At 44.4% G+C, this 27,129-nt stretch overlaps 1 protein-coding gene across 1 annotated transcript in view; it reads right to left on the bottom strand.

The window, feature by feature from the left end:
• The window catches only part of LOC124795090, a 150,442-nt gene that overhangs the window by 42,101 nt on the left and 81,212 nt on the right, over positions 1-27,129 (bottom strand). Inside the window, exons 2-3 of the mRNA XM_047258921.1 lie at positions 20,023-20,142; positions 579-1,014 (exon numbers count right to left, since the gene is read on the bottom strand). Coding sequence (XP_047114877.1) covers positions 579-1,014; positions 20,023-20,142 — 556 coding nt within the window. The remainder of the gene's footprint in view (positions 1-578; positions 1,015-20,022; positions 20,143-27,129) is intronic.

Raw genomic sequence — 27,129 nt, 5'->3', positions numbered from 1 at the left:
ACGGCCAACGAGTGGCGACAGATGGCTTTCCAGAATCGCACTGTGTATTCCATCGCACAGATGGCCGTTGGCGTGTACGGCATGAAACGTCTCGAAGCAAACATACCCTGCAACCAGGAGGGGGCTCTATGGTCTGGGAAATGTTTCCTTGGCATTCTCTGAGTGACCTCGTCATTCTGGAAGGCACAGTTGATCTGCAAATAAATGCTTCTATCGTTAGGGACCACATCCATCCTTACGTGAAGTTTGTTTTTCCTCGACACGATGGCATCTTCCAGCAGAACAATGCAACGAGTCACTAAACTCTCAGTGTATGCGCGTGGTTCGAGGAGCACCAGGATGACTCACCCGGCCCCTAAACCCCCTCCTCCCACCCCACCCCCCGGCTTTAAACCCAGTCCAGAATATGTGTTGCTAGCTCGATCGGAGTGTTGGCGCCAATGATCCTCGACTGAGACAAGCGCAGCCCCTCACGTTCCTGGATTCAGTATGGCTCCACATCCCTGGCGGTAGCTTGCAGGACAATAAACGTGACCTTTCAGGAGACAGAAGTGGGCTGTTAGATTGGCGACACTTACGTGGCAGAGTCCCACGGAGGCGGCGGGGGCGTTTCGGCCCAGCGCGGCCACGTCTTCATGAGCTCGTAGAAGGCTCTGCCCGGGCTCTCGTTGGGTGTGCACTGGCAGTTGCCCATGACGCGGCAGTCTGGGGTGAGGTGCCCCTCTCGCACGCCCAGCTCCACCAGCTGGTGGAAGGCGGCGACGGCCTCCGGGGTGGGCACGTGCTGCATGAAGCAGCCGATGAAGGCAACGCCCAAGCTGCGCGAGTTGTAGCCGTACGTGTGCGCACCCACCAGGCCCCAGCCGCGGCCCTCGTATATGTAGCCGTCCATGCCCACCAGGTAGTTGTAGCCGATGTCCCACCACTCGTTACCCTCCACGTGCATCAGCTGGATGCGCCGGCACAGCATCATGTTCGTCATCATCTTCGTGGATGCCTCCGTGGCCGTGTGATCTGAAAGTGAACAACAAATGCAGTCACTCAGTGAGATACAGCGCAAAGTCTGATTAGCACAGTGTGTCTGCCGAGAACTTCTCTATCTTTGATTGTACACTACTGGCCATTAAAATTGCTACACCAAAAGGAAATGCAGAAGATAAACGGGTATTCACTGGACAAATATATTTTACTAGAACTCCCATGTGAGTACATTTTCACGCAGTTTGGGTGCATAGATCCTGAGAAATCAGTACCCAGAACAACCACCTCTGGCTGTAATAACGACCTTGATACGCCTGGGCATCGAGTCAAACTGAGCTTGTATGGCGTGTACAGGTGCAGCTGCCGATGCAGCTTCAACACGATACCACACAAGAGTAGTGCCTGGCGTATTGCGACGAGCCGGTTGCTCGGCCACCACTGACCAGAAGCTTTCAATTGGTGATACATCTGGAGATCGTGCTGGCCACGGCAGCAGTCGAACATTTTCTGTATCCAGAAAGGCCCGTGCAGGACGTGCAGCATGTGGTCGTGCATTATCCTGCTGAAATGCAGGGTTTCGCAGGGATCGAATGAAGGGTAGAGCCACGGGTCGTAAAGCATCTGAAATGTAACGTCCACTGTTCAAAGTGCGGTCAATGCGAACAAGAGCTGACCGAGACGTGTAACCAGTGGTACCCTATACCATTACGCCGGGTGATACGCCAGTATGGCGATGACGAATACACGCTTCCAATGTGCGCTCACCGTGATGTCGCCAAACACGGATGCGACCGTCATGATGCTGTAAACAGAACCTGGATTAGTCGGCCGGAGTGGCCGAGCGGTTCTAGGCGAAACAGTTTGGAACCGCGCGACCGCAACGGTCGCAGGTTCGAATCCTGCCTCGGGCATGGATATGTGTGATGTCCTTAGGTTAGATAGGGCTAAGTAGTTCTAAGTTCTAGGGGACTGATGACCTCAGAAGTTAAGTCTCATAGTGCTCAGAGCCATTTGAACCATTTTTTGAGTACCTGGATTCATCCGAAAAATGACGTTTTGCCATTCGTGCACCCAGGTTCGTCGTTGAGTACACCATCGCACGCGCTCCTGTCTGTGATGTAGCGCCAATGGTAACCGCAGCCATGGTCTCCGACCTGATAGTCCATGCTGCTGCAAACGTCGTCGAACTGTTCGTGCAGATGGTTATTGGCTTTCAAACGTCCCCATCTGTTGACTCAGGGATCGAGATGTGGCTGCAGGATCCGTTACAGCCATGCGGATAAGATGCCTGTTATCTCGACTGCTAGTGAGACGAAGCTCTTGGGATCCAGCACGGCGTTCAGTATTACCCTCCTCAACCTACCGATTCCATATTCTGCTAACAGTCATTGGATCTCACCAACGTGAGCAGCAATGTCGCGATACTATAAACTGCAATCGCGATAGGCTACAATCCGACCTTTATCAACGTCGCAAACGTGATAGTACGCATTTCTCTTCCTTACACGACGCATCACAACAACCTTTCACCAGGCAACGCCGGTCAACTACTGTTTGTGTATGAGAAATCGGTTGGAAACTTTTCTCATGTCAGCACGTTGTAGGTGTCGCCACCGGCGCCAACTTTGTGTGAATGCTCTGAAAAACTAATCATTTGCATATCACGGCATCTTCTTCCTGTCGGTTAAATTTCGCGTCTGTAGCACGTCATCTTTGTGGTGTAGTAAATCTTCGTGGTGTAGTAAATTCACTCATAGTTTTCTAAGGCAGAGATATTTCAGTATATTGTATCTCATTCACGAAGTAGTGACAGCATCACCAGGAGTAAAAGCGCTAATATCAAAGCAATCTGGATTCAATAGGAGGATCGCAACGGGTAGATGTGTGACGTTTGTTTTTTGTCATCACATGTCACTGAATATTTCGCTCACAGACATAAACACATGGGTCAAAAAATTAAGCCCAGGAGGTATCACATTAATATCGTGTAACAGCGCCTCTTGTCTCGATTTGGTGAGGATTACCGTCCAGAAGTATCTTGAGGCATTCAGTACGCAACGGAATCCATTCATTGAAGATTAAATCCCTAGACCTACCAAATTCCAAGGGGTTCTCTAAATACTACCGATATTGGGTCTTCGAAAAGAGTACAACTGAATTCCTTCCTTATCATTACCCGCTCCTCTTTCGAACTCGTGCTCAGCCTCTAAAAATGTTGTCCCCTCCAGGACGTTAGACAAAACCTCTGCCGCGCGGGGTAGCCGCGCGGTCTGAGGCGTCTTGCCACGGTCGGGGCGGCTGCCCCCGTCGGAGGTTCGAGTCTTCCCTCGGGCATGGGTGTGTGTGTTGTCCTTAGCGTAAGCTAATTTAAGTTAGGTTAAGTAGTGTGTAGGCTTAGGGACCGATGACTTCAGCAGTTTGGTCCCTTAAGAATTCACACACATTTGAACATTTTTTGAACAAAACCTCTTAGCCTTTGAATGCTAGAGATTAACGGCACTGTTATCTTGTTAATTTGCCAAGGCCCACTATTATCTCGTCCCCCTTGGAAGCCCTTCCAGTCCCACAGTAAAAAGTATGTAGTTCCATCAAAAAAGCCAGTTGCGAAATCCGGCAGCTATAAACGTTAAAAGTTGCTTGCGTTCGTCAGAAAATTCACCACATTCTCCGTTGCAGCTTACACAAAGGCGCATCTCGATACATTTATTGGTTATGGATATAATTAGGGTAAACTGTTTTAGCAGGATCGCCCATCATATAAGGTGAGCCGGCTAACTTTTTCACTATAAATTACTTCTTACTGTTTTCATCTAGAAGAACAGTACGAAGAATACATGGAACAAACGGAAGTGCGTCCTCAAATGGTTCAAATGGCTCTGAGCACTATGGGACTTAACTACTGAGGTCATCAGTCCCCTAGAACTTAGAACTACTTAAACCGATCTAACCTAAGGACATCACACACATCCATGCCCGGGGCAGGATTCGAACCTGCGACCGTAGCGGTCACGCGGTTCCAAACTGACGCGCTTAGAACCGCACGGCCACACCGGCCGGCAGTGCGTTCTCGCAACTTCATTAATAACCGAGAAACGAGCATCAGCTTCATTTTTTTAAACATCACTCTGCTATTTTTTTCAGCAAGAATAGTAGAAGTCGATGAGACAAATGACGTAACTTTCTCGTAGTTGTAACAAATAATCATTAAGTAAAAGTACACTGGATACTGGGATCTTAGTTTCTTGCCCACCGTGCGGAAGTTTACTCCACTATTCAAGCAAACTTGCGGCGCCGCGTTAAGACGCAATGTCACGCTTTCGCGCTACATTTTACAAAGGTTTAAGCATTATTTGTGCCAAAGAAAATGCTATTTCGCTGGAAAGTCACTCAGCCGTCTTTGATGTGACGCAGTTTGTCTTGTCTCCACGAAAGAGATATCTGTCGAGAGAAACGTAAGCATCACATAGCTGTTGTATCCGCAGGGCAAGTTTCGTAGGGGAGTGACGTAAACTTCCGGATGCCGAGCCTTTCAGCGGATGCAACCTCACAACAAAAATCTCTATCTACGTGAGAATGAAGAGGGTGTGCTGAAAAGCAATGCTCCCGGATGATTTATGTGAAAACCATTAAAACTTGTGAAATACAACAAAATTTATTAACGTTCTACATCCTTACTCTTCATGTCTGCAGATTTATTTCGGGTGACGAACATATTTGTCTCAGTGAGAGACAAGTTTGCTGTGGCCGTCACTGTAGAATGTTTGGTCTTATTGACGGTGCTACAATCTTACGACTGGTTGCACCGCTTCATCACTAACATAGTGGATTCCTCGAAGGTGTTCTTAAAGTTTTGGAAACAGATGAAAATGGTATGGGGCCAAGTTGGGACTGTGTGGAGGACGACCGTCTCATCGAGATCTGCTATTCTGTCGGCAAAAAATTGTTCCATATCGAAAGACAAAGTTGTTAATGAAGTTGCGAGACTTATCGCTGTTTGTTTCATGAGCCCCTGGTCACTGTTCTTGTACGTGAAAACAGATTATATATGCCTTCAACGAAGTAATTCTTTTCTTTCCTTTATTGAGTTTCGATTTCCCCAGAAGGGGGCGGGCTGGCAGCACCTTAGTACGCCGCTCTTCAGCCTACAGAATTTGTTTTAAAAATATTAAGATAATAAATAATAAAAGCACCCGACAAATAGGTGACTGAAATGGTAAAATGGTGGAAAATTGTGGAACTTAAAATATAAAACAAAGGGTTGGTGATGCTAATAAAATACACAGGAAGGAGACAGGATAACTAAACGACAGACAAGTAAAAAGCACGGCGACAGTCTGGTTTCTGTTCGCAAAGATATAAAAATCACGCCCAGCGACAGCATGATTTCTGTTCGCAACACTTCGGAAAGACGTATAGCACTGAACACTCACTTGAACACTGCACTAAAAAGTTGGCACAAATATGACACACCACAGCCGAGGACAGACGGGGGGAACCTGGACAGATGATGGGAATGAAAAGGGGGGGAAGGAGAGGAAAAACGAAGTGGGGGGAGGGGGATACAAGTAATTTGATGTGAAACAGTTAAGCACTTCACTCTGTACATGGCACTGGACACATCTTCCTGGAAGAAAGGTAATTACTTTCATAAGAAAATTTCTAACTGTGGCAGATATGTGTGAGTGTGTATGTGTGTGTGTGTGTGTGTGTGTGTGTGTGTGTGTGTGTGGAATAGGGAAAGAACTTGGCTAGCGACTTTTCATTGATGGTATCTAGTCCCGAGAAACTCGATATAGAAATTCAGGGCTACGTTCACAGTCACATAACAACAGTTGCCAAACGCCGTCGCCAGAGATCGCCCGATGACATCAAATGTATGCTTGGTCGCAGTACGTCCGATCCGCTTCGCCAGTTTTTCGCAGGGTCATGGAGGTTAAATGGTTCAAATGGCTCTGAGCACTATGGGACTTAACATCTGTCGTCATCAGTCCCCTAGAACTTAGAACTACTTAAACCTAACTAACCTAAGGACATCACACACATCCATGCCCGAGGCAGGATTCGAACCTGCGACCGTAGCGGTCGCGTGGTTCCGGACTGAGCGCCTAGAACCGCTAGACCACCGGGGCCGGCTCATGGAGGTTAGGTTGGGATAGGTTAGGTTGCGTTAGGTTAGGTTAGAATCTATTCTATTTATGAAGAGGTTAAGTTTTAAGCCAGGGTGGGATGGATACTGCGACGTCTCTGTTATCGGAGTGCTGAATTGCGGTTTTTGCTATTAGAAAGACGCCGAAGGCATGTGAATGAGCTCTCTCCAAATGTACATGACGACCACTGTCCATTCCGTCCTCAGTTATCGGAATAACCAGACAAGTCTCACGAATATATGAGATGAAGGGAGAAACGTTGTGTTACTACTGAAGATGTTCGTGGTGACATTTGAACGCAAGATTAGAAACGCCCACTCTAGAGACAGCTTTTGGAATCACATGAAAAAATGCGCACTGCAAACCGCCATAAGCATTTTTAGGCATTTTCAGCTATTTTTGTTGTTGTGAGACAAGAGGTTGTGTTTTGTGCTGCTTTTATAAATATTCTACATGTCTATATGCTATACAGTACATTATATTTATTTCGAGGATGTTATTAACTCTTCAGTTAGACTTTTATGGTGATTCAAATTCTGTACATTTTTGAAAACAGTTAAATAAAGTGTGAACAATTAAGTCTTCGACGGCTTACATTAAGAAGACTGGCAGGTTGTAACGCCGGAAATGCATATCCTCCTATTTCCTTCTATTGTACTATAAATTTTTTTCCTTATTTTGTTACCTGAAGATATGACGTTCTTTGTATATTGTAATTGTTTCACTATTTGTATATACATGCATTTATGTCGATGTATAATTGGTTTGTTTTGTAAATACTATTTCTATTTTTACGCTGGGTCTTGCCTAGGGAAAACTATGCTGTCGAACGAATACATCGATAGGTCGTGTGGAGAACCAAAGTGTTTAGGATCTTTGGTAGTGTGAACTCGGCCGCGTGGAGCGCGGGCAGGGCAGAGTCTGGCTGGAGGAGGGCAGTGGAGCAGGTGTGTTGTGTGACGCTCCCGCGAGTTGCCGCGCTTTCGGGGTTTGGCAGCATGTAATTGCGCTCGACTTGCTATGTTAGTTTCTGACATGGTGTCGCGGACGGGAAGCGTTAGCTGGCACGCATCAAGAGCCCGTTTAGGCTGGAGACCGTGTCGAGAAGAAGGCGCGCCAACATACAGCTTCTGCAACAGCGACAGCCGACAATGAGTGACTGTCGCCACCTCCTCGATCGACGACATCAAACCTTCAATCAACCGACAAGGAAGACTGATATAGCACGTAAAGTTTTAGAACTGTATGGCAGACCTCAGCTTTTCAAACTGTTAAATTTTCTCACTAAATTACAGCAACGTAGCATGAACCTTTGTTGCTCATTGCCCCAATTGCATTACCAAGCAGGGTCCCTTCCTTTTCCAGAATGAGCCCGAGTGTCGTTGAAATTCAAACGCCAGCATTAAAGTAATATCATTCGATTTCATTGCTTTAATTTCAAACTTCAGTTAAGGTATTCATAGCTGGCTACAATATTTAGATTACACAAGCCAAAATTAAGAGTGCGAGTTTTGTTACCGTATTTTAGCTTACCTGTGACTGCAGCTCAGCTTGGTACGTACTAAATTTTACTATTGTTAATTGTTCAGAATCATTTAATTCAATCTTATTTCTAAATTGAGTAGATACAAATAGCTTTTGAAATGATTGTTGAGGTAGCCCAAAACTAACCGTATTTTACTGAATTTCGATGTGCTTCAGAAACAAAGCTCACTATTAATTTCAGTCACTAAATTAACTTTCAATTTTCCGGTTTTATTAATTATTTTGCTAAATTAAGTCAGAATGTAGCGAAATTTATTACTTCTGACAAACTTTCAGTTTTCAGACTACACGTGTCAACCTTGAGTTGCCACGCTTCTAGTGCTAATTATATGTGTAATAACCTTTCTTTTTAAGTTACTATACTAACTGTCCATAGGACTGGCGACCGTAATTTCCCTCAAATCTCAAATATCTAATTACTGCTAGTTAATTGTTAACGTAACGGCCGCACATTTACTTTCTTTATTAACTTCACCCCTTTTCAAAATTAATTTCCACCAGTTTCATTTGCATTTTTCTTTTCATTTAGATGTAACCCTTTCCTCCCTCTTTACCGACAGATTAACTTCGGTGACGATTGCTTTTCCCAAATTTCCATTAGGTACACGCAGTTTAATTTTTCACTGCCATTAAGGTCGATAAGTCAGGAGGAGATTACAAGGTGTCCAATCGAAATATCGTGAAGTTTTATGACGACCAGTTGCTATCTCGAAATCTCTTCGAACAAAAAAATATTAAATTTCACAGTTAAGCCTCCTTTCGTCAGCCGTGCACCATCTTTTACCTTGAAACAACCAAGCGGGTGGAGCCATGATTAGCACATTGGACTCGCATTCTGGAGGATGACGGTTCAAATCCGCGTCCGCCCCATCCTGATTTAGGCTTTCCGTGATTTCCCTAAATCACTTCAGGCAAATGCCGATGACCTCGTTGTTTGGTCCCTTCCCCCCACCCCCCCCACCCCCCCACCCCAAATAAACCAACCAACCAACCAACCTTGAAACGGAAAAAGGTTCTGTACCATAGAATACGAGGTATTAGCAAAATAAGTGATTTTCCTTAAAGTATTAACAATCCTATCTGTCACTAAAATGGAAATTTGTTTTAGTTACCAATAGCTTCAATTTCAACATTTTTGTAACTGGTTTTTAATAATACATCTTCTTAATTAAATTTACTTTCTGGTTATTGGTGTGTAATACAATAATAATGTAGTAGATAGACGACTTAATACAGTTCTAACAAGATTTGCTCGATTACAACGCTTTTAAAACTCAATAGAATATTTCTTCCTAGACTCAGGACCACACTGTACCTAGGAATATGTTTTCACATTTGGCAGAACCTTACTACCTTTCCGGAGTACATTGAAGTGACAAAAGTCATGGGATATCTCCTGATATTATGTCGGACCTTCGTTTGCTGGGCGTAGTGCAGCAAGGCGACGTGGCATGGACTCAACAATTCGATGGAAGTCCCCTGCTGAAATATTGAACCAATCTGTCTCTCTAGCCGCCTGTAATTGCGAAACTACTGTCGGTTCAAAAATGGCTCTGAGCACTATTGGACTTAACATCTGAGGTCATCAGTCCCCTAGAACTTAGAACTACTTAAACCTAACTAACCTAAGGGCATCACACACATCCATGCCCTAGGCAGGATTCGGAGCTGCGACTGTAGCGGTCGAGCGGTTCCAGACTGAAGCGCCTAGAACCGCTCGGCCACACCGGCCGGCAAAGCTACTGTCTGTGCAGGATTTTGTACACGAAATTACCTCTCGATTATTTACCACAAATATTGGATTGAATTCATATCGGGTGATCTGGGTGGCCAAATCATTAGTTCTAATTGTCCAGAATGTTCTTCAAACCAATCGCGAATAATTGTGGCCATGTGACAAGGCGCATAGTCGTCCATAAAAATTTCATAGTTGTGTGGGAACATGTAGCCCATGAATGACTGCAAATGGTCTCCAAGTAGCCGAACATAATCATATTCAGTGAATGACTCAGTCCTTTCCGTTTAAACACTGCCCAGACTACTATGGAGCCGCTATCAGCTCGCACAGTGCCTTGTTGAGAGGTTGGATCCATGGCTTCGTGGCGTTTGCACCATACTCGAACCCTACTATCAGCTCTTACCAACTGAAATCGGGATTCATCTGACCAGCCACGGTTTTCCAATCGTCTAGGGTCCAACGGATATGGTAACGAGCCCAGAAGAGGTGCCGCAGGCAATGTCATGCTGTTAGCAAAGGCACCCGCGAGAGTCGTCTGCTGCCATAGTCCATTAACGCCAAATCTCGCCGCGTTTTCCTAAAGGGTACGTTGCCCACCTGGTTAGCCGTGCAGTCTAATGTACTGCTTTCCGGGCGAGAAGGCGTGCTGGTCCCCGGTACGAATCCGCCCGGCGGATTAGTGTCGACGCCCGGTGTGCAGGTCAGTCTGTGGATGTTTATGAGGCGGTTATCCATCTGCCTCGGCGAATGCGGGCTGGTTCTCCTTATTCCGCCTCTGTTACTCTATGTCGGCGATTGCTGCGCGAACGCTTTCTCCACGTACGCGTACACCATTATTACTCTACCATGCAAACATTGGGATTGCTCTCGACTGGTGTGAGACGTTCCCAGGGGAGTCCACCGGGGAGCAGAACCGCACAATAACCCTGGGTTCGGTGTGGGGCGGCGGAGGGGTGAAGTGGACTGCGGTAGTCGTCGTGGGGTTGTGGACCACTGCGGCTGCGGCGGGTACGAAACCTCTCCGTCGTTTTTAGGTCCACAGTTCCATACAAAACAAAGAGTACTTTCGTCGTACGTCCCACATTGATTTCTGTGGTTATTTCTGATAATGTTTCTTGTATATTACCAATGACAGCTCTATACAACAGCCGTCGTTAAGTGAAGACCGTCGGCTACTGCATAATCCGTGCTAAGAGATAAAGCCTGCAATTTGGCACTCTCGGCACACTTTTGACACTGTGGATCTCAAATTATTGAATTCTCTAATGATTTTCGAAGTGGAATGTGCCCTGCGTCTAACTCCAACTATCATTCTGCGTTCAAAGTCTGTTAACTCGCGTCGTGCGGCCATAATAGCTCCGGAGACCTTTTCACACGAATCACGTGAGTTCAAATGACTGCTCCGCCATTGCACTGCCCTTTTATACCTTCGTGCACGACACTCCCGCCATCTGTATGTATGCATGTCGCTATCCCATGACTTTAGTTACTTCACTGTAAGTTTTACAATTTCAGAAAAAGACTGCAGCACGCAAAAAATGAATGCTATCACTTTTTATTCCAGTTTAAAGAGACAAAATAACAAACTTCTGTTACAGGGATGGCTGGCTAGAGGCGAAAGTTTCTAAAGTGTCACAAGGTACAACACTTCGCCCTACAAGACGAGAACAAAAAATTAAATGGTGAAATATTTATTACATGTAAAAGAATGAATTTAATAAAGGTTTCTTTGTGTAAAACAAAATTGATTTTCTAGATTTTTGAAAGTAAATTAGAAAAAAATTGAAGAGGAGGACATTTATTATAGAAACTGATTTTCCAAAAGCAGCGCTGCCCTTTCGATAAAAGATGGGCCTGCACTGGGAAAAATGTCTGTTTTTGGAGGGGAGAAAGATATGTGATAGGATAGGATGGTGTGGGTGTAGGTATGGGTGATATCGATGTAGAAGGTGTTGGAGTGGAAGTTGGCAAGAGAGGGAAAAGTAGCAGTTTGGGATGTGAGAAGGGGAAAAGAAATAGGGAAAGATGGGGAAGAACGGAAAAAGGGTTAGTGAAAGTTGGTGACGGAAGACGAAAATGGGCAGTCCTTGCGAGGTGCGATGTGTGGGGTGAAACTATAGTTGATTGTATGAGTAAATATCGTGGCAGATTTAACTTTCTGAGAGACTGACATTGTTGAAATTTCGTTGCGATGTGGAATGTGTGTATGTGTAGGGTTAGTGGAACGTATCGATATAAGCGTGATCGTGTGCCAGAGTTGGTATTGAGAGAGGAGACAGTAGGATTATAGGAGCACAGTCAGATTTTTATATGCTCAACGGGAATGAGGAGAATGAGAATCTGATGAGATGGCAAAGGATCCATGTGGGGAAAGGGAAACGAATACGCGAAACGAGGCGAGTGCATGACGTTCAAATATGAGGAGCGACTGATAGAAATTAGGTGGAGCAGAGATCCACGCAGCATTTGCACAGGAGTGGATAAGTTCGATCTAGGTTTCGTATGTGTCGAGAATAGTGGATTTTGACTAGTTAGAAGTTCTCGTCTATTGTGAGCATTCTGTTTGACACTTAGCGGACAGGACTCCCGTGTTAGTCACCGGTCGAGTGTTAGTCCCACACATAAATGGTGATATAGAAGTCACAATGGCGAAAAGTGCGGCTAGTTCGTCGTATAATTATTGCTCGAGTTGTGGAAGGGTTTATGTTGAGGACCCATCTATTAGACCACTAGAACTGACTACCAGTAAAAATAACAACAAACAAAAAGGGAAAATTATACCGAGGGAGTAAGGAACGTTTTGGAACAGTGACTGGTAATAAACAGCCTAACATGTGAAGTGAAGAGACAAAGTGAGTCCAGACAAGCAAATGACCGGCAGCTTTTCAGTGTTTCAGTTCCGGCTGCCAGACTTGTGAGCGCGCCGCTGAGTCAAGTCAGCGCTGGTTTTTACGCCGCGACACCAGCTCTTGCGGTGACCATTCAGCGTCAACTTGAACCTTTGATACTGAGATTCGATACTGCAGTGCCTGTGTTGTTCAGAAGTACGGACCAATTTTCCTTCGAACGTGCATGAGTGTAAGAAGGCAGGTTGTTGACACACGATTGACAACATATTGAAATCTGGGTCTCGGCGCGGGTGGTGCCCAGAGAGGCTAATGGTAAGGCGACCGCTGGCGACAATTTGGACATCTGGGATCGAGTACCAGTGCGCCACTAATTTTCATTGTTGTCATTCCATTATACAGCTAATTTAGTCTCTATATTAGTAACTGTGAATACATTTCATGTATTCGATACCACGGGTCGGCTTTGAGCCCTGAAATAGTGCTATGGTAGGTGACGTCACAGTTAACGAGTTTACGCTCCTAATCAAAGTTACACTACTGGCCATTAAAATTACTACACCAAGAAGAAATACAAATGATAAACAGGTATTAATTGGACAAATATATAATACTAGAATTGACATGTGATTACATTTTCACGCAATTTGGGTGCAAAGATCCTGAGAAGTTAGTACCCAGAACAACCACCTCTGGCCGTAATAACGGCCTTGATACGCCTGGGCATTGAGTCAAACAGAGCTTGGATGGCGTGTACAGGTACAGCTGTCCATGCAGCTTCAACACGATACCACAGTTCAACAACAGTAGTGACTGGCGTATTGTGACGAGCCAGTTGCTCGGCCACCATTGACCAGACGTTTTCAATTGGTGAGAGATCTGGAGAATGTGCTGGCCAGGACAGCAGTCGAACATTTTCTGTATCCAGAAAGGCCCGTACAGGACCTGCAACATGCGGTCGTGCATTATCCTGCTGAAATGTAGCGTTTCGCAGGGATCGAATGAAGGGTAGAGCCACGGGTCGTAACACATCTGAAATGTAACGTCCACTGTTCAAAGTGCCCTCAGTGCGAACAAGAGGTGACCGAGACTTGTAACCAATGGCACCCCGTACCATCACGCTGGGTGATACGCCAGTACGGCGATGACGAATACACCCTTCCAATGTGCGCTCACCGCGATGTCGCCATCACGGATGAGACCATCATGATCCTGTAAACAGAACCTGAAATCAGCCGAAAAAATGACGTTTTGCCATTCGTACACCCAGGTTCATCGTTGAGTACACCATCGCAGGCGCTCCTGGCTGTGATGCAGGGTCAAGGGTAACCATTTTTGTTTTGCAAACGTCCCCATCTGTTGACTCAGGGATCTAGACGTGGCTGCACGATCCGTTACAGCCATGCGGATAAGATGCCTGTCATCTCACTTCTAGTGATACGAGGCCGTTGGGATCCAGCACGGCATTGCGTATTACCCTACTGAACCCACCGATTCCATATTCTGCTAACAATCATTGGATGTCGACCAACGCGAGCAGCAATGTCGCGATACGATAAACCGCAAACGCGATAGGCTACAATCCGACCTTTATCAAAGACGGAAACGTGATGGTACGCATTTCTCCTCCTTACAGGAGGCATCACAACAACGTTTCACCAGGCAACGCCGGTCAACTGCTGTTTGTTTATGAGAAATGGGTTGGAAACTTTCGTCATGTCAGCACGTTGTAGGTGTCGCCACCGGCGCTACCCTTGTGTGACTGCTCTGAAAAGCTAATCATTTGCATAATCTTCGTGGTGTAGCAATTTTAATGGCCAGTCGTGAATATTTAATCTTTGGTTGTCCTAGTAAGGAGCGAAAACAGTGTTTGGAAGAATTTATAAATAAATTTTCCTTTATTTTGTTTGTTACAGTGATGCTGGATAAATAAGGGCCTAAGATACCGGCCGTCAGCTTTGACCAACGTGGATAACTAATGAGATTCTTCGTAAATTAAGTTTGATGATACCAGGAGTGTTCAACAGATAATTCAACACATTTTTTACTGTAGTCAGGTTGGTTTTATTCAGGATTTCAATACACGACATTATTTCACAGCCGGCCGGTGTGGCCGTGCGGTTCTAAGCGCTTCAGTTTGGAACCGCGTGACCGCTACGGTCGCAGGTTCGAATCCTGCCTCGGGCATGGATGTGTGTGAAGTCTTTGGTTAGTTAGGTTTAAGTAGTTCTAAGTTCTAGGGGACTGATGACCTCAGATGTTAAGTCCCATAATGCTCAGAACCATTTGAACCAACCATTATTTCACACTCTCTTGACTGTAAAGCCCTATTTTTCAACACAGTGTCAGTTCAAAGCGACGGCCTTACATCACCTTACTAGGATTATCTGTATGCCACCATGGTGCCATTATACCGGTCGACGTCGAAGCCGACGTCTATCCTCCACGAGCAACGTACTGCTTCTCGCCGAGTGCATCCTTCATTGGGCCAAACAGATATAGGTAGGAAGGTGCGACACCCGGGCTGTAAGATGGATGAGAAACACGTTGTGGCCGAGCGGTTCTAGGCGCTTGAGTCCGGAACCGCGCGACTACTACAGTCGCAGGTTCGAATCCTGCCTCGGGGATGGATGTGTGTGATGTCCTTAGGTTAGTTAGATTTAAGTAGTTCTAAATCTAGGCGACTGATGTCCCATAGTCAGGTCCCACAGTGCTCAGAGCCATTTGAACCATTTTGATGAGAAAGGTCCAATGAACTATTGAGAAAGAACAGTCCAATGAACATTTATGAGCTCCTCTCGGATGCGCAGACTCGTGTGAGGCCTTACTTTGTCATAGAGAAGAAGTTCTTCTGCATTTTCATGGTGACAAACACGCTGAAGTCGTTTCTTCAATTTCCTGAGGGTAGCAAAATACACTTCAGAGTTGATCAAACAGTACAACCGCTTCAGAGACCCAGAAGACAGTCGCCTTTACTTTACCGGCTAACGGAGTGGATTTGGACTTTTTCTTTGGAGAAGAGGTGGTGTAGCGCCACTCCATGGACTGCCGTTTCGTTTCCAGTTCGGAGTTATGAATCCATATTTCATCGCAGGTGACGATGTTCGACAAAAAACTGTCGCGATCAGCTCGTATATGCAAGCAGTTCCGCTGGTCCTTTGTTGCTCATTATTTGGTCTTCTGTTAGGCGGTGAGGAACCCGGCGACCACACACCTTAGAGTACTCCAACTGGTGAACGACTGTATCGGCGCTACCAACAGAGACGTCCAGTTGAGCAGCGAGCTGTTCGACTGTGATCTGTCGAGCTCTTCGAATGAGAGTGTCCGCACGTTCTAACATTCCAGGAGTTACAGTTGTGTGCGGTCGGCCGGCATGTGGGAGATCAGACCGGTTTGCTCGACCATCTTTCTATGATGAGAGACGCCACGCCGAATGACTCACCGTGCTTTTGTTCACTGCCAGGTCTCCGCAGACATTACGGAAGCGCCTGTGAATATCTGTGATGCTCTGGTTTTCCGCCGAAAGATACTCAATGACAGCACTCTGTTTGAACGCACATCCGTTACAGACGCCATTTTGAAGCTACCTGTCGAAACTTCATGAAACTCTAGGAGCTGAAGTTGGAATAATCCACAATGTCCCATAACAAATCCAGCATTTTTTCAACAGAAATTGGCCGAGAAAAAAATGTATTGCACTACTTATTGACTGCCCCTCGTATTTTGCTTTGCAAGTAGAAAGTTAAGCAGTGCTCTTAGTTACCTGCCTCACCACAGCCTCGGAGATCGTGATAATTCGCTATATAGAGCAACATACGTGTGACTACATATTTCACTCTGCTCACTTCACTCATAGTAATTTAATCTGTGCTTCTAGGTTCCTGCCTAGCAACCACCTCTGAAATAGTGTCACATTCGGAAAAAAACGCCAAATACCTGCGTAATCGGTAAACCAAAATTAAAAATCGAGCGATTCTCAGTGGCTATACTCTCACCTGAGTAGCTACGACCAATTATTACGAATTTCAACAGCTGCGCGGAGCGAAAACTCCGCCGACGCGGTAAGCACACTTCAGGTGTGGACGTCTATGCAGAAGGTGGAGGTCTGAGGATTGCTCCATCTGTAAAACAGGAAGGCCCGGCTATCTGTGGCACGTCTGACGACTGTGCCGGTACACACACAACTGTTTCGAAGCACACCGTCCACGGCACCCTGTTGAACGTGGGACTCGACACTCCACTGTAGAGGACTAGTACGTGTTCCGCTGTTGACCCAATGACATCGTCAATTAGATTAAGTCTTGACGGCTCGCTCCGAGTCGATTTCCGGGTAGAGTATAATCTTTGATCGGCTGCCGAACGAGGAAGCTCGGTGGTGCTCGGCCGAAGAGAGGTGAGGTGAAGTGGGTCGCGGATAGAAAGTTGGTCGGCGGTCGATGGAGTGGAGACAAGCACACACAAGACAGATCGGGAAGGCGCGTGATTGGCCGTGCAGTGCGGCGACTGCAGCCGTGTTTGGCTGAGAGGCTAGCAGTAGACTAGTATGGCCGCGGTATTTTATCTTTCTGCCGTGGCTACGTCGCACGTTGCCTTAAGCCAAGTGTCTTAGCTTCTTTTCTATTTGAAGGCCTGTGTATTATACGTTGGTGTGCTCTTACTCCATACTTTGTGGTCGCATCTGTCTGAGTGGTGACTTGACAGTTGTTTGAGAAAGAAAGTGACCTCTGTGTTACGGTGAGGGGTTTGCAGATTGATATATTTATAAGTGTATGATTTGTAAATTATTGCCTATTAAGGGTCGTATGTGTGCAGCTTGAGTTAATTCTGAAAGGACTTCCGCTTTACATAAGGAACAGCTACTTGTCATATTGATTGTAAATTCCATGCTCTTGCTCGCGTACTGTTGCATTTTAGTGTGTTTTAGTGTTGCCTACGGAGCTGCGATAAGACTGAGTGTGTGCTGCGTCACCGTTGATGTTCTGGACGTGTTATTTAGCCTATGTAATAGTGGAAGAGGAGGAACTGTAAACTATAAGCACGTACGGTGATCAGCCAGAACATAATAACCTCCGACCTACTACCGATATAAACACGTCCAGACGATAGTAGTGTCACCTTGCGAGGAATGACTACTAGTCAGACACACGCACAGATCATGTAGTGTCACTGACCATGCTGTACGTGTGTAGAATGGGGAAGGCCCACGAGCTATCTGAGTCTGACCGACGGCAGATCGTGATAGCTCGGAAACTCGGCGCAAGCATTATGGAAATTGCTCGAGCTGTCGGGTGTTCGAGGAATACTATGGTGAGTGCCTTCAACAGATGGTGAAACCAAGATGAAACCACGGCCAGACGTCGTGAGATTGGCCGACCACCATCATTACAGATGGCGAACTTCGTAGACTTGGCAGCCTAGTAAAACAGAACAGGCGCCGAACTATGGAGGAACTAACATCAGACATCAATCCTGGTTGGAGTACAGGTGAGTACAAACACTCAGTACACCGAACACTCCAATATATGGGCCTCCGCAGCCGACGAGCCATGCATGTGAGACAGTTAATTCCACGATACTGGAAACTAGACTGAAATGGACACGTGGCCGTCGGCAATGTTGACGCACCGGCAGAGCGTTTAATGGTCTGATGAATTCCTACCTTTTTCATCATGCCTATGTCAGAGCGCGATTCCGTCGTCTTCTAGGGGGACAACTCCTTGGAACCTGTATTGCGGGACGGAGACAGGTTGGCAACGGCTCCATTATGCTCTGGGGAACGTTCACGCGGGCATCCACGGGTTCAGTGGAGCTCGTGGAAGGCACCATGACAGCCAAGGAGTATCGCAAAATGGCTGCGGATCACGTACAGCCCTTCATGACGATCGTGTTTCCAGGTGGCAATGGAGTTTTTCAACAAGAGGCAGTGATGGAGTGGTTCGAGGAACACAATGGTGAGCTCCAATTGATGTGCTGGCCCCACCAACTCGCCAGATCTAAACTCGATCGAACTCATGTGGGAGGCAATTGAACGTGTGGTCAGAGCTCATCGGCCCTCTTCCCGGAATTTACAGGGATGTGTGCGGATGTAGGGCCAATTCCGTCTAGTAAGCTACCAAGGCCAGATTGTTTCCATGCCACGACGCGTCGCCACTGACATCCGTGCTAAAAGTGGACATACCGGCTATTAGGTAGGCGGTCGTAATGTTCTGGCTGGTCAGTGCATGCTACTCCTACGGGTTTTTAAACTTTTCTGAGCCCCCTCAGGGCTCTGAACTGTTTGTACTTTTTGTTTTATGAAGCTGATTTTAATTCTTATTTAGTAAGAAATTTACTTATTTGGAATTGTCATTCGTGCTTTGCTGTGCTCTTCAGGCGAAAAATTGTTAACAGGTTTTGCTGTTTTGTGTTCGTTAGTTGATACATGTTTCTAAGCTTCCTAAATTGAAGACACACTTGTACTTAGGCCCGTTTGCTTTTGCATCCTTGTTGGCTTAGCCGTAAGAATTATACACGAAATGTTGTTTGAGCGTCACTATAGACAGACAGTAGCTGTGAAATCTGTATTTTCGTTCCTTGCTGTGTACTTGAGCAACTATTCGTAGTCAGAACTTGCACATTGGCCTTTGAGTACCCCAGGTAGGCACGTGATATTTATCCTTAAAGCAATAAGTCTGTCTGTGATTCAGGTGCTCCTGCCATACCTCTTATTCAAAGGACTTAGTAAGTTTACTCGGCCGAGTGTTTGGCCTGGGTGGATCTTGCAGCTGACTGAGCAACCACGACTGCCATCTGGAGTGATTCGTCGGGTACACCGGCGCCTTGATATCCCGACAGACAACCCACTCATTGGAAGTTTCAGCCGGTGTGTGTTACTGTGGCAAGGGGTCCTCGTTCTGCAATCGAAGCCTAATGCTTCTAAGTTCTGGCCTATACATAGAAATTAAGTTTCATTAAATCTGAAAGCTTGACTAACTGTCTGATTTGTCTGTTTACGTCAATTGTGTTATTTTTCTCTTTAAATCAGTCTTGACTCATGAAATCATTAGGAGATGAACAGTGGTGGCTAAAATTGTTGTTGTGACCTTTTACTCTGTATATCCGGTAATCTTCTGTAGCAAATGTATTTGTTGTATCTTACAGATACGATTTCAGAGCTATGATTTTCTGTCGTTGGGGTTGCCAATTTTTATCTTAATTTCAATGTGTGTAACGAATTCATGTTACTGTCTTTAGCTTAAAGGAGAGCGTGTATCTGTTCAGAATGTTTATGTTCTCAAAAATTTCCTTATTACCAAATTTGGAACAGCTAATTGTTATTAGTGCCTTTTTAAATTATTTCGTTCATTTAATTTGTTATATTTATTTCCTCAGTTTGTTTGTTAGGTCTCCATAGAATTTTGCACATGTATATGAGCCAGTACCTGGAGGGTTCTCACATATCTGCCTCCCAAACGATATAACTCTTAAAAAGGCCATTATTAATGTCCAAACAAGAGACCAGTCACTTCTGGCTTGTAACAGAAATCATAAAAAAAACTGCATGGTATATGTATGACTGTTGTGTGAATGTTGGTGGAGGTTACAAGCATGTAAATTAAAGAGAAAACTGAAGTAAAAAAGAATAAAAATTTAAATCTTATGCCCACTTCACATTTTGTATTCCCCTAAAGCTGCATTTCTGTGATATGTACGTGTTATAAGTTGAGAAATTCCAGGAGTGTGTGCCTTAGGTGGTATTATTCATAGGGTGGTCCACTGTACGCACTGATGACGACGAGGTTGAGAGGCGGCGTGACCGGTACGGCAGGCTGCAAGGGCGGCTGCGCCAGCCACTCCTTCCTGCTGATGATCCGCAGTGCACTGGGCGGCAGCGAAGGGCCCTTCCCTGCAACAGCAAGTGACCATCACCACAAAAAAAAAAGGTTCAAATGCCTCTGAGCACTTTGGGACTTAACTTCTGAGTTCATCAGTCCCCTAGAACTTAGAACTACTTAAACCTAACCAACCCAAGGACATCACACACATCCATGCCCGAGGCACGATTCCAACCTGCGACCGTAGCGGTCGCGCGGTTCCAGACGGTAGCGCCTAGAACCGCTCGGTCACTCTGGCGGGCCCCGTCACCACAGAGCCAGGCTTTGCGTGAGGTATACTTTAAAGGCTGATAGGACTCATTCACGTTCTGGTGTCTGATGTAATATACAGGGTGGTCCACTGAGAGTGACCGGGCAAAATATCTCACGAAATAAGCATCAATCGAAAAAACTACAAAGAACGAAACTCGTATAGCTTGAAGAGGGAAACCAGATGGTGCTATGGTTGGCCCGCTACATGGCGCTGCCTTGGTCAAACGGATATCAACTGCGTTTTTTTAAATAGGAACCCTAATTTTTTATTACATATTCGTGTAGTAAATAAAAAAATATGAATGTTTTAGTTGGACCACTTTTTTCGCTTTGTGATGGATGGCGCTGTAATAGTCGCAAACGTATAAGTACGTGGTATCACGCAACATTCCGCCAGTGCGAACGGTATTTGCTTCCTGATACATTACCCGTGTTAAAATGGACCGATTACCAATTGCGGAAAAGGTCGATATCGTGTTGATGTATGGCTATTGTGATCAAAATGCTCAACGGGCGTGCGCCATGTATGCTGCTCGGTATCCTGGAAGACATCATCCAAGTGTCAGGACCGTTCGACGGTTACTTACGTTATTTAAGGAAACAGGAAGTGTTCAGCCACATGAGAAACGTCAACCTCGACCTACAACAAATGATGATGCCCAAGTAGGTGTTTTAGCTGCTGTCGCGGCTAATCCGCACATCAGTAGCAAACAAATAGCGCGAGAATCGGGATTCTCAAAAACGTCGGTGTTGAGAATGCATCAACATCGATTGCACCCGTACCATATTTCTATGCACCAGGAATTGCATGGTGACGACTTTGTACGCCGTGTGCAGTTCTGCCACTGGGCACAGGAGAAATTACGGGACGATAACAGATCTTTTTGCACGCGTTCTATTTAGCGACGAAGTGTCATTCACCAACAGCGGTAACGTAAACCGGCATAATATGCACTATTGGGCAACGGAAAACCCACGATGGCTGCGACAAGTGGAACATCAGTGACCTTGGCGGGTTAATGTATGGTGCGGTATTATGGGAGGAAGGATAATTGGCCACCATTTTATCGATGGCAATCTAAATGGTGCAATGTATGCTGATTTCCTACGTAATGTTCTACCGATGTTACTACAAGATGTTTCACTGCATGACAGAATGGCGATGTGCTTCCAACATGATGGATGTTCGGCACATAGCTCGCATGCGGTGAAGCGGTATTGCCGGCCGGTGTGGCCGTGCGGTTCTAATCGATACAGTCTGGAACAGAGCGACCGCTACGGCCGCAGGTTCGAATCCTGCCTCGGGCATGGATGTGTGTGATGTCCTTAGGTTATTTAGGTTTACTTAATTCTAAGTTCTAGGCGACTGATGACCTCAGAAGTTAAGTCGCATAGTGCTCAGAGCCATTTCTGAAGCGTTATTGAATAGCATATTTCATGATAGGTGGATTGGTCGTCGAAGCCTCATACCATGGCCCGCACGTTCACCGGATCTGACGTTACCGGATTGCTTTCTGTGGGGAAAGTTGAAGGATATTTGATATAGTGATCCACCGACAACGCCTGATAACATGCGTCAGCGCATTGTCAATGCATGTGCGAACATTACGGAAGGCGAACTACTCGCTGTTGAGAGGAATGTCGTTACACGTATTGCCAAATACATTTGGGTTGACGGACATAATTTTGAGCATTTATTGCATTAATGTGGTATTTACAGATAATCACGCTGTAACAGCGTGCGTTCTCAGATACGATAAGTTCACAAAGGTACATGTATCACATTGGAAGAACCGAAGTAAAATGTTCAAACGTACCTACGTTCTGTATTTTAATTTAAAAAACCTACCTGTTACCAACTGTTCGTCTAAAATTGTGAGCCATATGTTTGTGACTATTACAGCGCCATCTATCACAAAGCGAATAAAGTGGTCCAACTAAAACATTCATATTTCTTTACGTACTACACGAATACGTAGTAAAAACTGGGGGTTCCTGTTTAAAAAGACGCAGCTGATATCCGTTTGACCTATGGCAGCGCCATCTAGCGGGCCAACCATAGCGCCATCTGGTTTCCCCCTTCAAGCTAGACAAGTTTCGTTCTTTGTAGTTTTTTCGTTTGACGCTTATCTCGTGAGATATTTGGCCCGGTCACGATCAATGGACCACCCTGTGTACCGTGAGATCTCGAGGATTGTCTGGTTGCCCGTATTTTGTTTCCCGTTTAGCGCCACTCAGAGAACACTTGCAGGGTAACTAAAGGCTATTAAGAACAGCTATCAAAATGAAAACTCGAAATAACGTCCTCTAGAAACTTTGTGGTACATCATGCCGATCGACTGCATCAGCTCTCAGTACTTCAGCTCTGAGATGTTTACGCTATTGCAGAATATTGGTCGACATGCTGGAAGAATAGTAGTCACACAACTCTTGTTGATACACGGCTTCACCAGGCCATGCGTCTTGTAACTGCTACCATCAGATCCACACCTACTTTCTGGCCACCCACACTTAGCCACATACCACCTCCATCTCCACTGCGGGAAAGTGCACTTTAACGGTAGTGCAATAAACTTTAGAAACTAACCTCCCTGTCCAAGGAGACATTCCAAACATCAGAAAAAGTAGGCTTCGCTCTCGTTACCCATCTCTGGAAACCAAAAGAATGTTCACTGAAACGGCTTAAAATACTGATGACTGCTGGAACAACACATAACAGGTTAACGTAACGAAGGAACGTCGTAAAATGCTTTGCTTAGCGACCAAGCCACCTGGCTTTGAACTGCTATACAAGGTGTGGTCGGCTCGTAACCGAATAAGAACCAACACTGGAATATGTGCCGACTCTTTGGACAAGTGGAAGAAAATAACTTCTCCAAGTTGTGGCTGCGTCGCTGCAAAGCAGACTGTTCGCCATGTAATTCAAGAATGTCCTCTCAGAGCTTTCCCTGTCGATACAACAGAGTTTTTAGTGATGTCGGAGGCATCAGTAGCCTACATTCGTAGCCTGTATATTAGTTCGTAGTTTGAGATGACTGTAATGTTATATTTTGTGATGCACCCACAAGCTAAATAGCAGGCTCCCGACAAACAATTACAAAGTAAAACAAATGAACTCTCTTGGTGTTGTGCCTTCAGAAACTGGTCGTTGGTTTCACGGGCCATCACCAGCTAGCGTCTGTCGATCGCAGCCAATTACAGACCGAGTTCTTAAATAGTAACAGAAGACAAGTTTCCAAATGAAATGGTTATTGAGGAAACAACATAATGCCTCTTACTTACAGGAGGGCACAAAAACTGTGAAGCTTTTCCACAGTGAGAACAAATTACGTCCTAAAACAGAACACTTATAGGATCGCTACGTCTGTCTGTCTGGGAACGGTAAACTTATCAAGTTGAAACTTATGTCAAGTACTAAGGTGTACGACTCCGAGGTGGTGTAACAAATTTAAGCATCTAAGTCAATACATTAAAAGATGCACGCACAAGATCGTATCTTTTTACGATTTTTTCTATTCTCGATAACTAGTAAAAAGAAGTGGCTCTTAATAAGCTAATAGTGACGGTCACAGCCAGAACAAGATAAAATATGATCATTGGGTCGTTTCTGTTTGCTCTAGGATAACCATGAGAGAAAAAAGTTATTTCTTTCACCCTGGGTCTAGATTGCCATGAGTTTTTTGGATGATTCCACGATGTATGTACTCTCAATTTTTAATTCATTTTCCAGCAGTTGTAAAATTTTTGGTTAGCGGGTAGACAAATATACACAAGTACTTGAGAATAGCAGTAACAGTTAACTGATGCAGGCGTCATGAAGTCAATCATTCAAGAAAAAACATTTTAAGGATTTTTACTGTAGGGGGTAAGCATTCATCTATGTATGTTATCAACAAGCTACAAACTCATTTGGCTGCTTTCTTTGCTACTCCCCTGTGACATAAAAAAGGGAAAAAAATCTTCAGGCTTGTGATACTGTCTACCGAGAGCAACAGAAACCACACAAGTTTTCCACGTGTCTGTCTCTTCGACACGAGGCGCTGAACCAGCGAAACATTGACGTCCACCGCGCGTAGATCTTACACATGTTGTATTAAAGGCATAAAATATGTTATAGAAAGTTTCAGACTTAAGTAGTTTCTGCAGGCACCGGTTTATAGAGAAGGTTGATCTTATAAACGTATTTTTTATAAACCGAAGTTGTATTAAAAAACTAAGAACAGCTAATCTCACAGCTGTCCGATGTCTCATATGTGTATGAATGAAGTTACTGATAGAATATAAGAGAGGCGAAAATAAACTGTGTTCATTTCAAACATATGAGACACTGTGCTATAAGATAATTAATTTTAAAATTTAGAGCAGTGTTATGTTTCTTCCTTTCTTAAGTGCGGGAAATACGTCAGACGAATGCGCCCACTTAGTTCATCTGTGATCTTCATTCTGGTCTCAGAAACACTGTACCCAAGTCTTCTTTCATTAAGTTGTGTGACATATGTTCATTACAGTTGATAACACTTTTCGTTGGCTTACAAAGATGGTGAAATATATACTGTCTGAAAAATTGAATAAATTCCGCATAAAAGTGACGAAATTGATAAGAAATATAGAATTATTCCTTCAACTAATATTCCTAGTCACAGTCCCTGAAAAGTCACTACAAACTTTTCGGTAGTGTTCATTAAAAGATATTGTAACAGTCATAAAAGGTACTACCAAAGCAATCAACGAATTAACAAATTACTTCTGACAGTCGAGCTTTCTTATTTGGATAAATATAGAAACTGAAAATTTTATAATATATTTAATGACTTACATATCTTAATACATTTTTCGCCGTGTGCGAGTCAAAGTAAATACTTGACAAGTAATCTCAGGTAAGAGCGTATCTGGGCATATTATTATCGCTGTTGCTGTTCGTTTATTCGATAGCTTCTTGCAGATCAATACGCAATCTTTAAGCTATTGTCTGTCTTTGAGGAAATACGTATTTGTTAATCTTCCCGAACACAGCCATTTTGTGTCCTAAACCCTGTACTACATTGTCAAGATATTAATGAAGTGTAATGAAGTGTAAATATATCTTCTGGTGAAAACAAAGAAAATTTCTACTTACTAATTACTAGATGAAAGTATATCCTGAATTAATCATTTCTGCATTTTCAGTACAGTGTATTGGAAGTGATGTAGTGTCGTTGTCGGCTCATGGTGAAGTATAATAGGGCCTGCAACTTCGGAACGGATGAATTTTTCTGCAACATTTTTTAAAATGAAACTAAATGAAGTAAATGAGTAAATAAATGAACTTGACCATGACCATCAGCCGAATAACGTGTCGTACACACTGCATGCTGCATAACACTACACCAACCACAGAACCAAATGAAAACCGTAAGGTAATCAGTATTTACATTTTCCGTAAGATAATCAGTATTTAGATTTTACTTCACTTAAGAAAGACTCTGATTTGTAATTTGTTTGCAAGTTATGTCACGGGATCAGAGTTATTCCCTGAAAATAGGTAACAGCAGTGCTAATAACTCTTGAGCTTAAATAAAAGGATGAACTAAATATCAGTATAATATACTAATTACAGCATTAATGTTGAAAGAACGCAGCAGCAAATGAATAATAAAAAACAACAATCGTTTACTAATAAACTTTAGTTTTTCCAGAAAAATATCTGGCAGTTTTGTAATGTTAACATTATCGAAATTGTTGAAATTTATAAGTTACAAAATATCTGGAGAGAAAAGTTAATCAAAGTATACTACAGTAACAACAGCATTATGTTCAACGCTTATGAAGAGAATAGTTATAAAAATGACTGGTCTAAATGAAAATTGGACAGTGGCTACAAAAAGAAAAGGAACATCTTCTGGTTCAACAACAATAATCATATTTTTAAGAACTTACTTTTTTAATTCAACTAAAATATCTTTAGTGTTCGAATGAAACAACAAGTTTACTGTTAACACTCACTGTCTATTTATATGCACAACGCACCTTGAAAGTTTAAACCTTCATCATCAGGTGGATTTACATGTGTCAGTATGACATACGTGTGTGTTGTGTTACGATGTTGGGGTAAAAGTAAAATACAGTACCTCCAATGGTCATACGCTCCTGTCTCTGTTGTAACATACCACATGCAAACTGCCATGTCATATCAGAATGAGATTTTCACTCTGCAGCGGAGTGTGCGCTGATATGAAACTTCCTGGCAGATTAAAACTGTGTGCCCGACCGAGAGTCGAACTCGGGACCTTTGCCTTTCGCGGGCAAGTGCTCTACCAACTGAGCTACCGAAGCACGACTCACGGCCGGTACTCACAGCTTTACTTCTGCCAGTACCTCGTCTCCTACCTTCCCGCGAAAGGCAAAGGTCCCGAGTTCGAGTCTCGGTCGGGCACACAGTTTTAATCTGCCAGGAAGTTGCCATGTCATATTTTGTGAAAAATAAAAAAAAAACACTCTGGTGTCTGGAAACTGCTAGGTGCAAAGAACATTATCTCGAAGTACAAAGAATATACATCGTAACAACATCATTATTTGAGATCTTTGTTTGAGTAGCTGACTACAGCGTTGGAATATACAAGAGTTGGAACTTTAGTAGTGGCAACTATTTATTTACAGCTCGTACAAAATAGATACGTGTTTAAAAGTTTTACTTACCTTCAAAGTCGTCACCAGGATTGTGTATAACCCGTTGCCAGTGATGTGGAGGTCGTAGGATACTCTTAGCA

The sequence above is a fragment of the Schistocerca piceifrons genome, chromosome 4 (assembly GCF_021461385.2).
Source record: "Schistocerca piceifrons isolate TAMUIC-IGC-003096 chromosome 4, iqSchPice1.1, whole genome shotgun sequence".
In the NCBI taxonomy this organism is placed as follows: Eukaryota; Metazoa; Arthropoda; class Insecta; order Orthoptera; family Acrididae; genus Schistocerca; species Schistocerca piceifrons.
The sequence above is the reverse complement of the archived record's forward strand: the minus strand, read 5'-3'. Positions and strand labels throughout refer to the sequence as shown.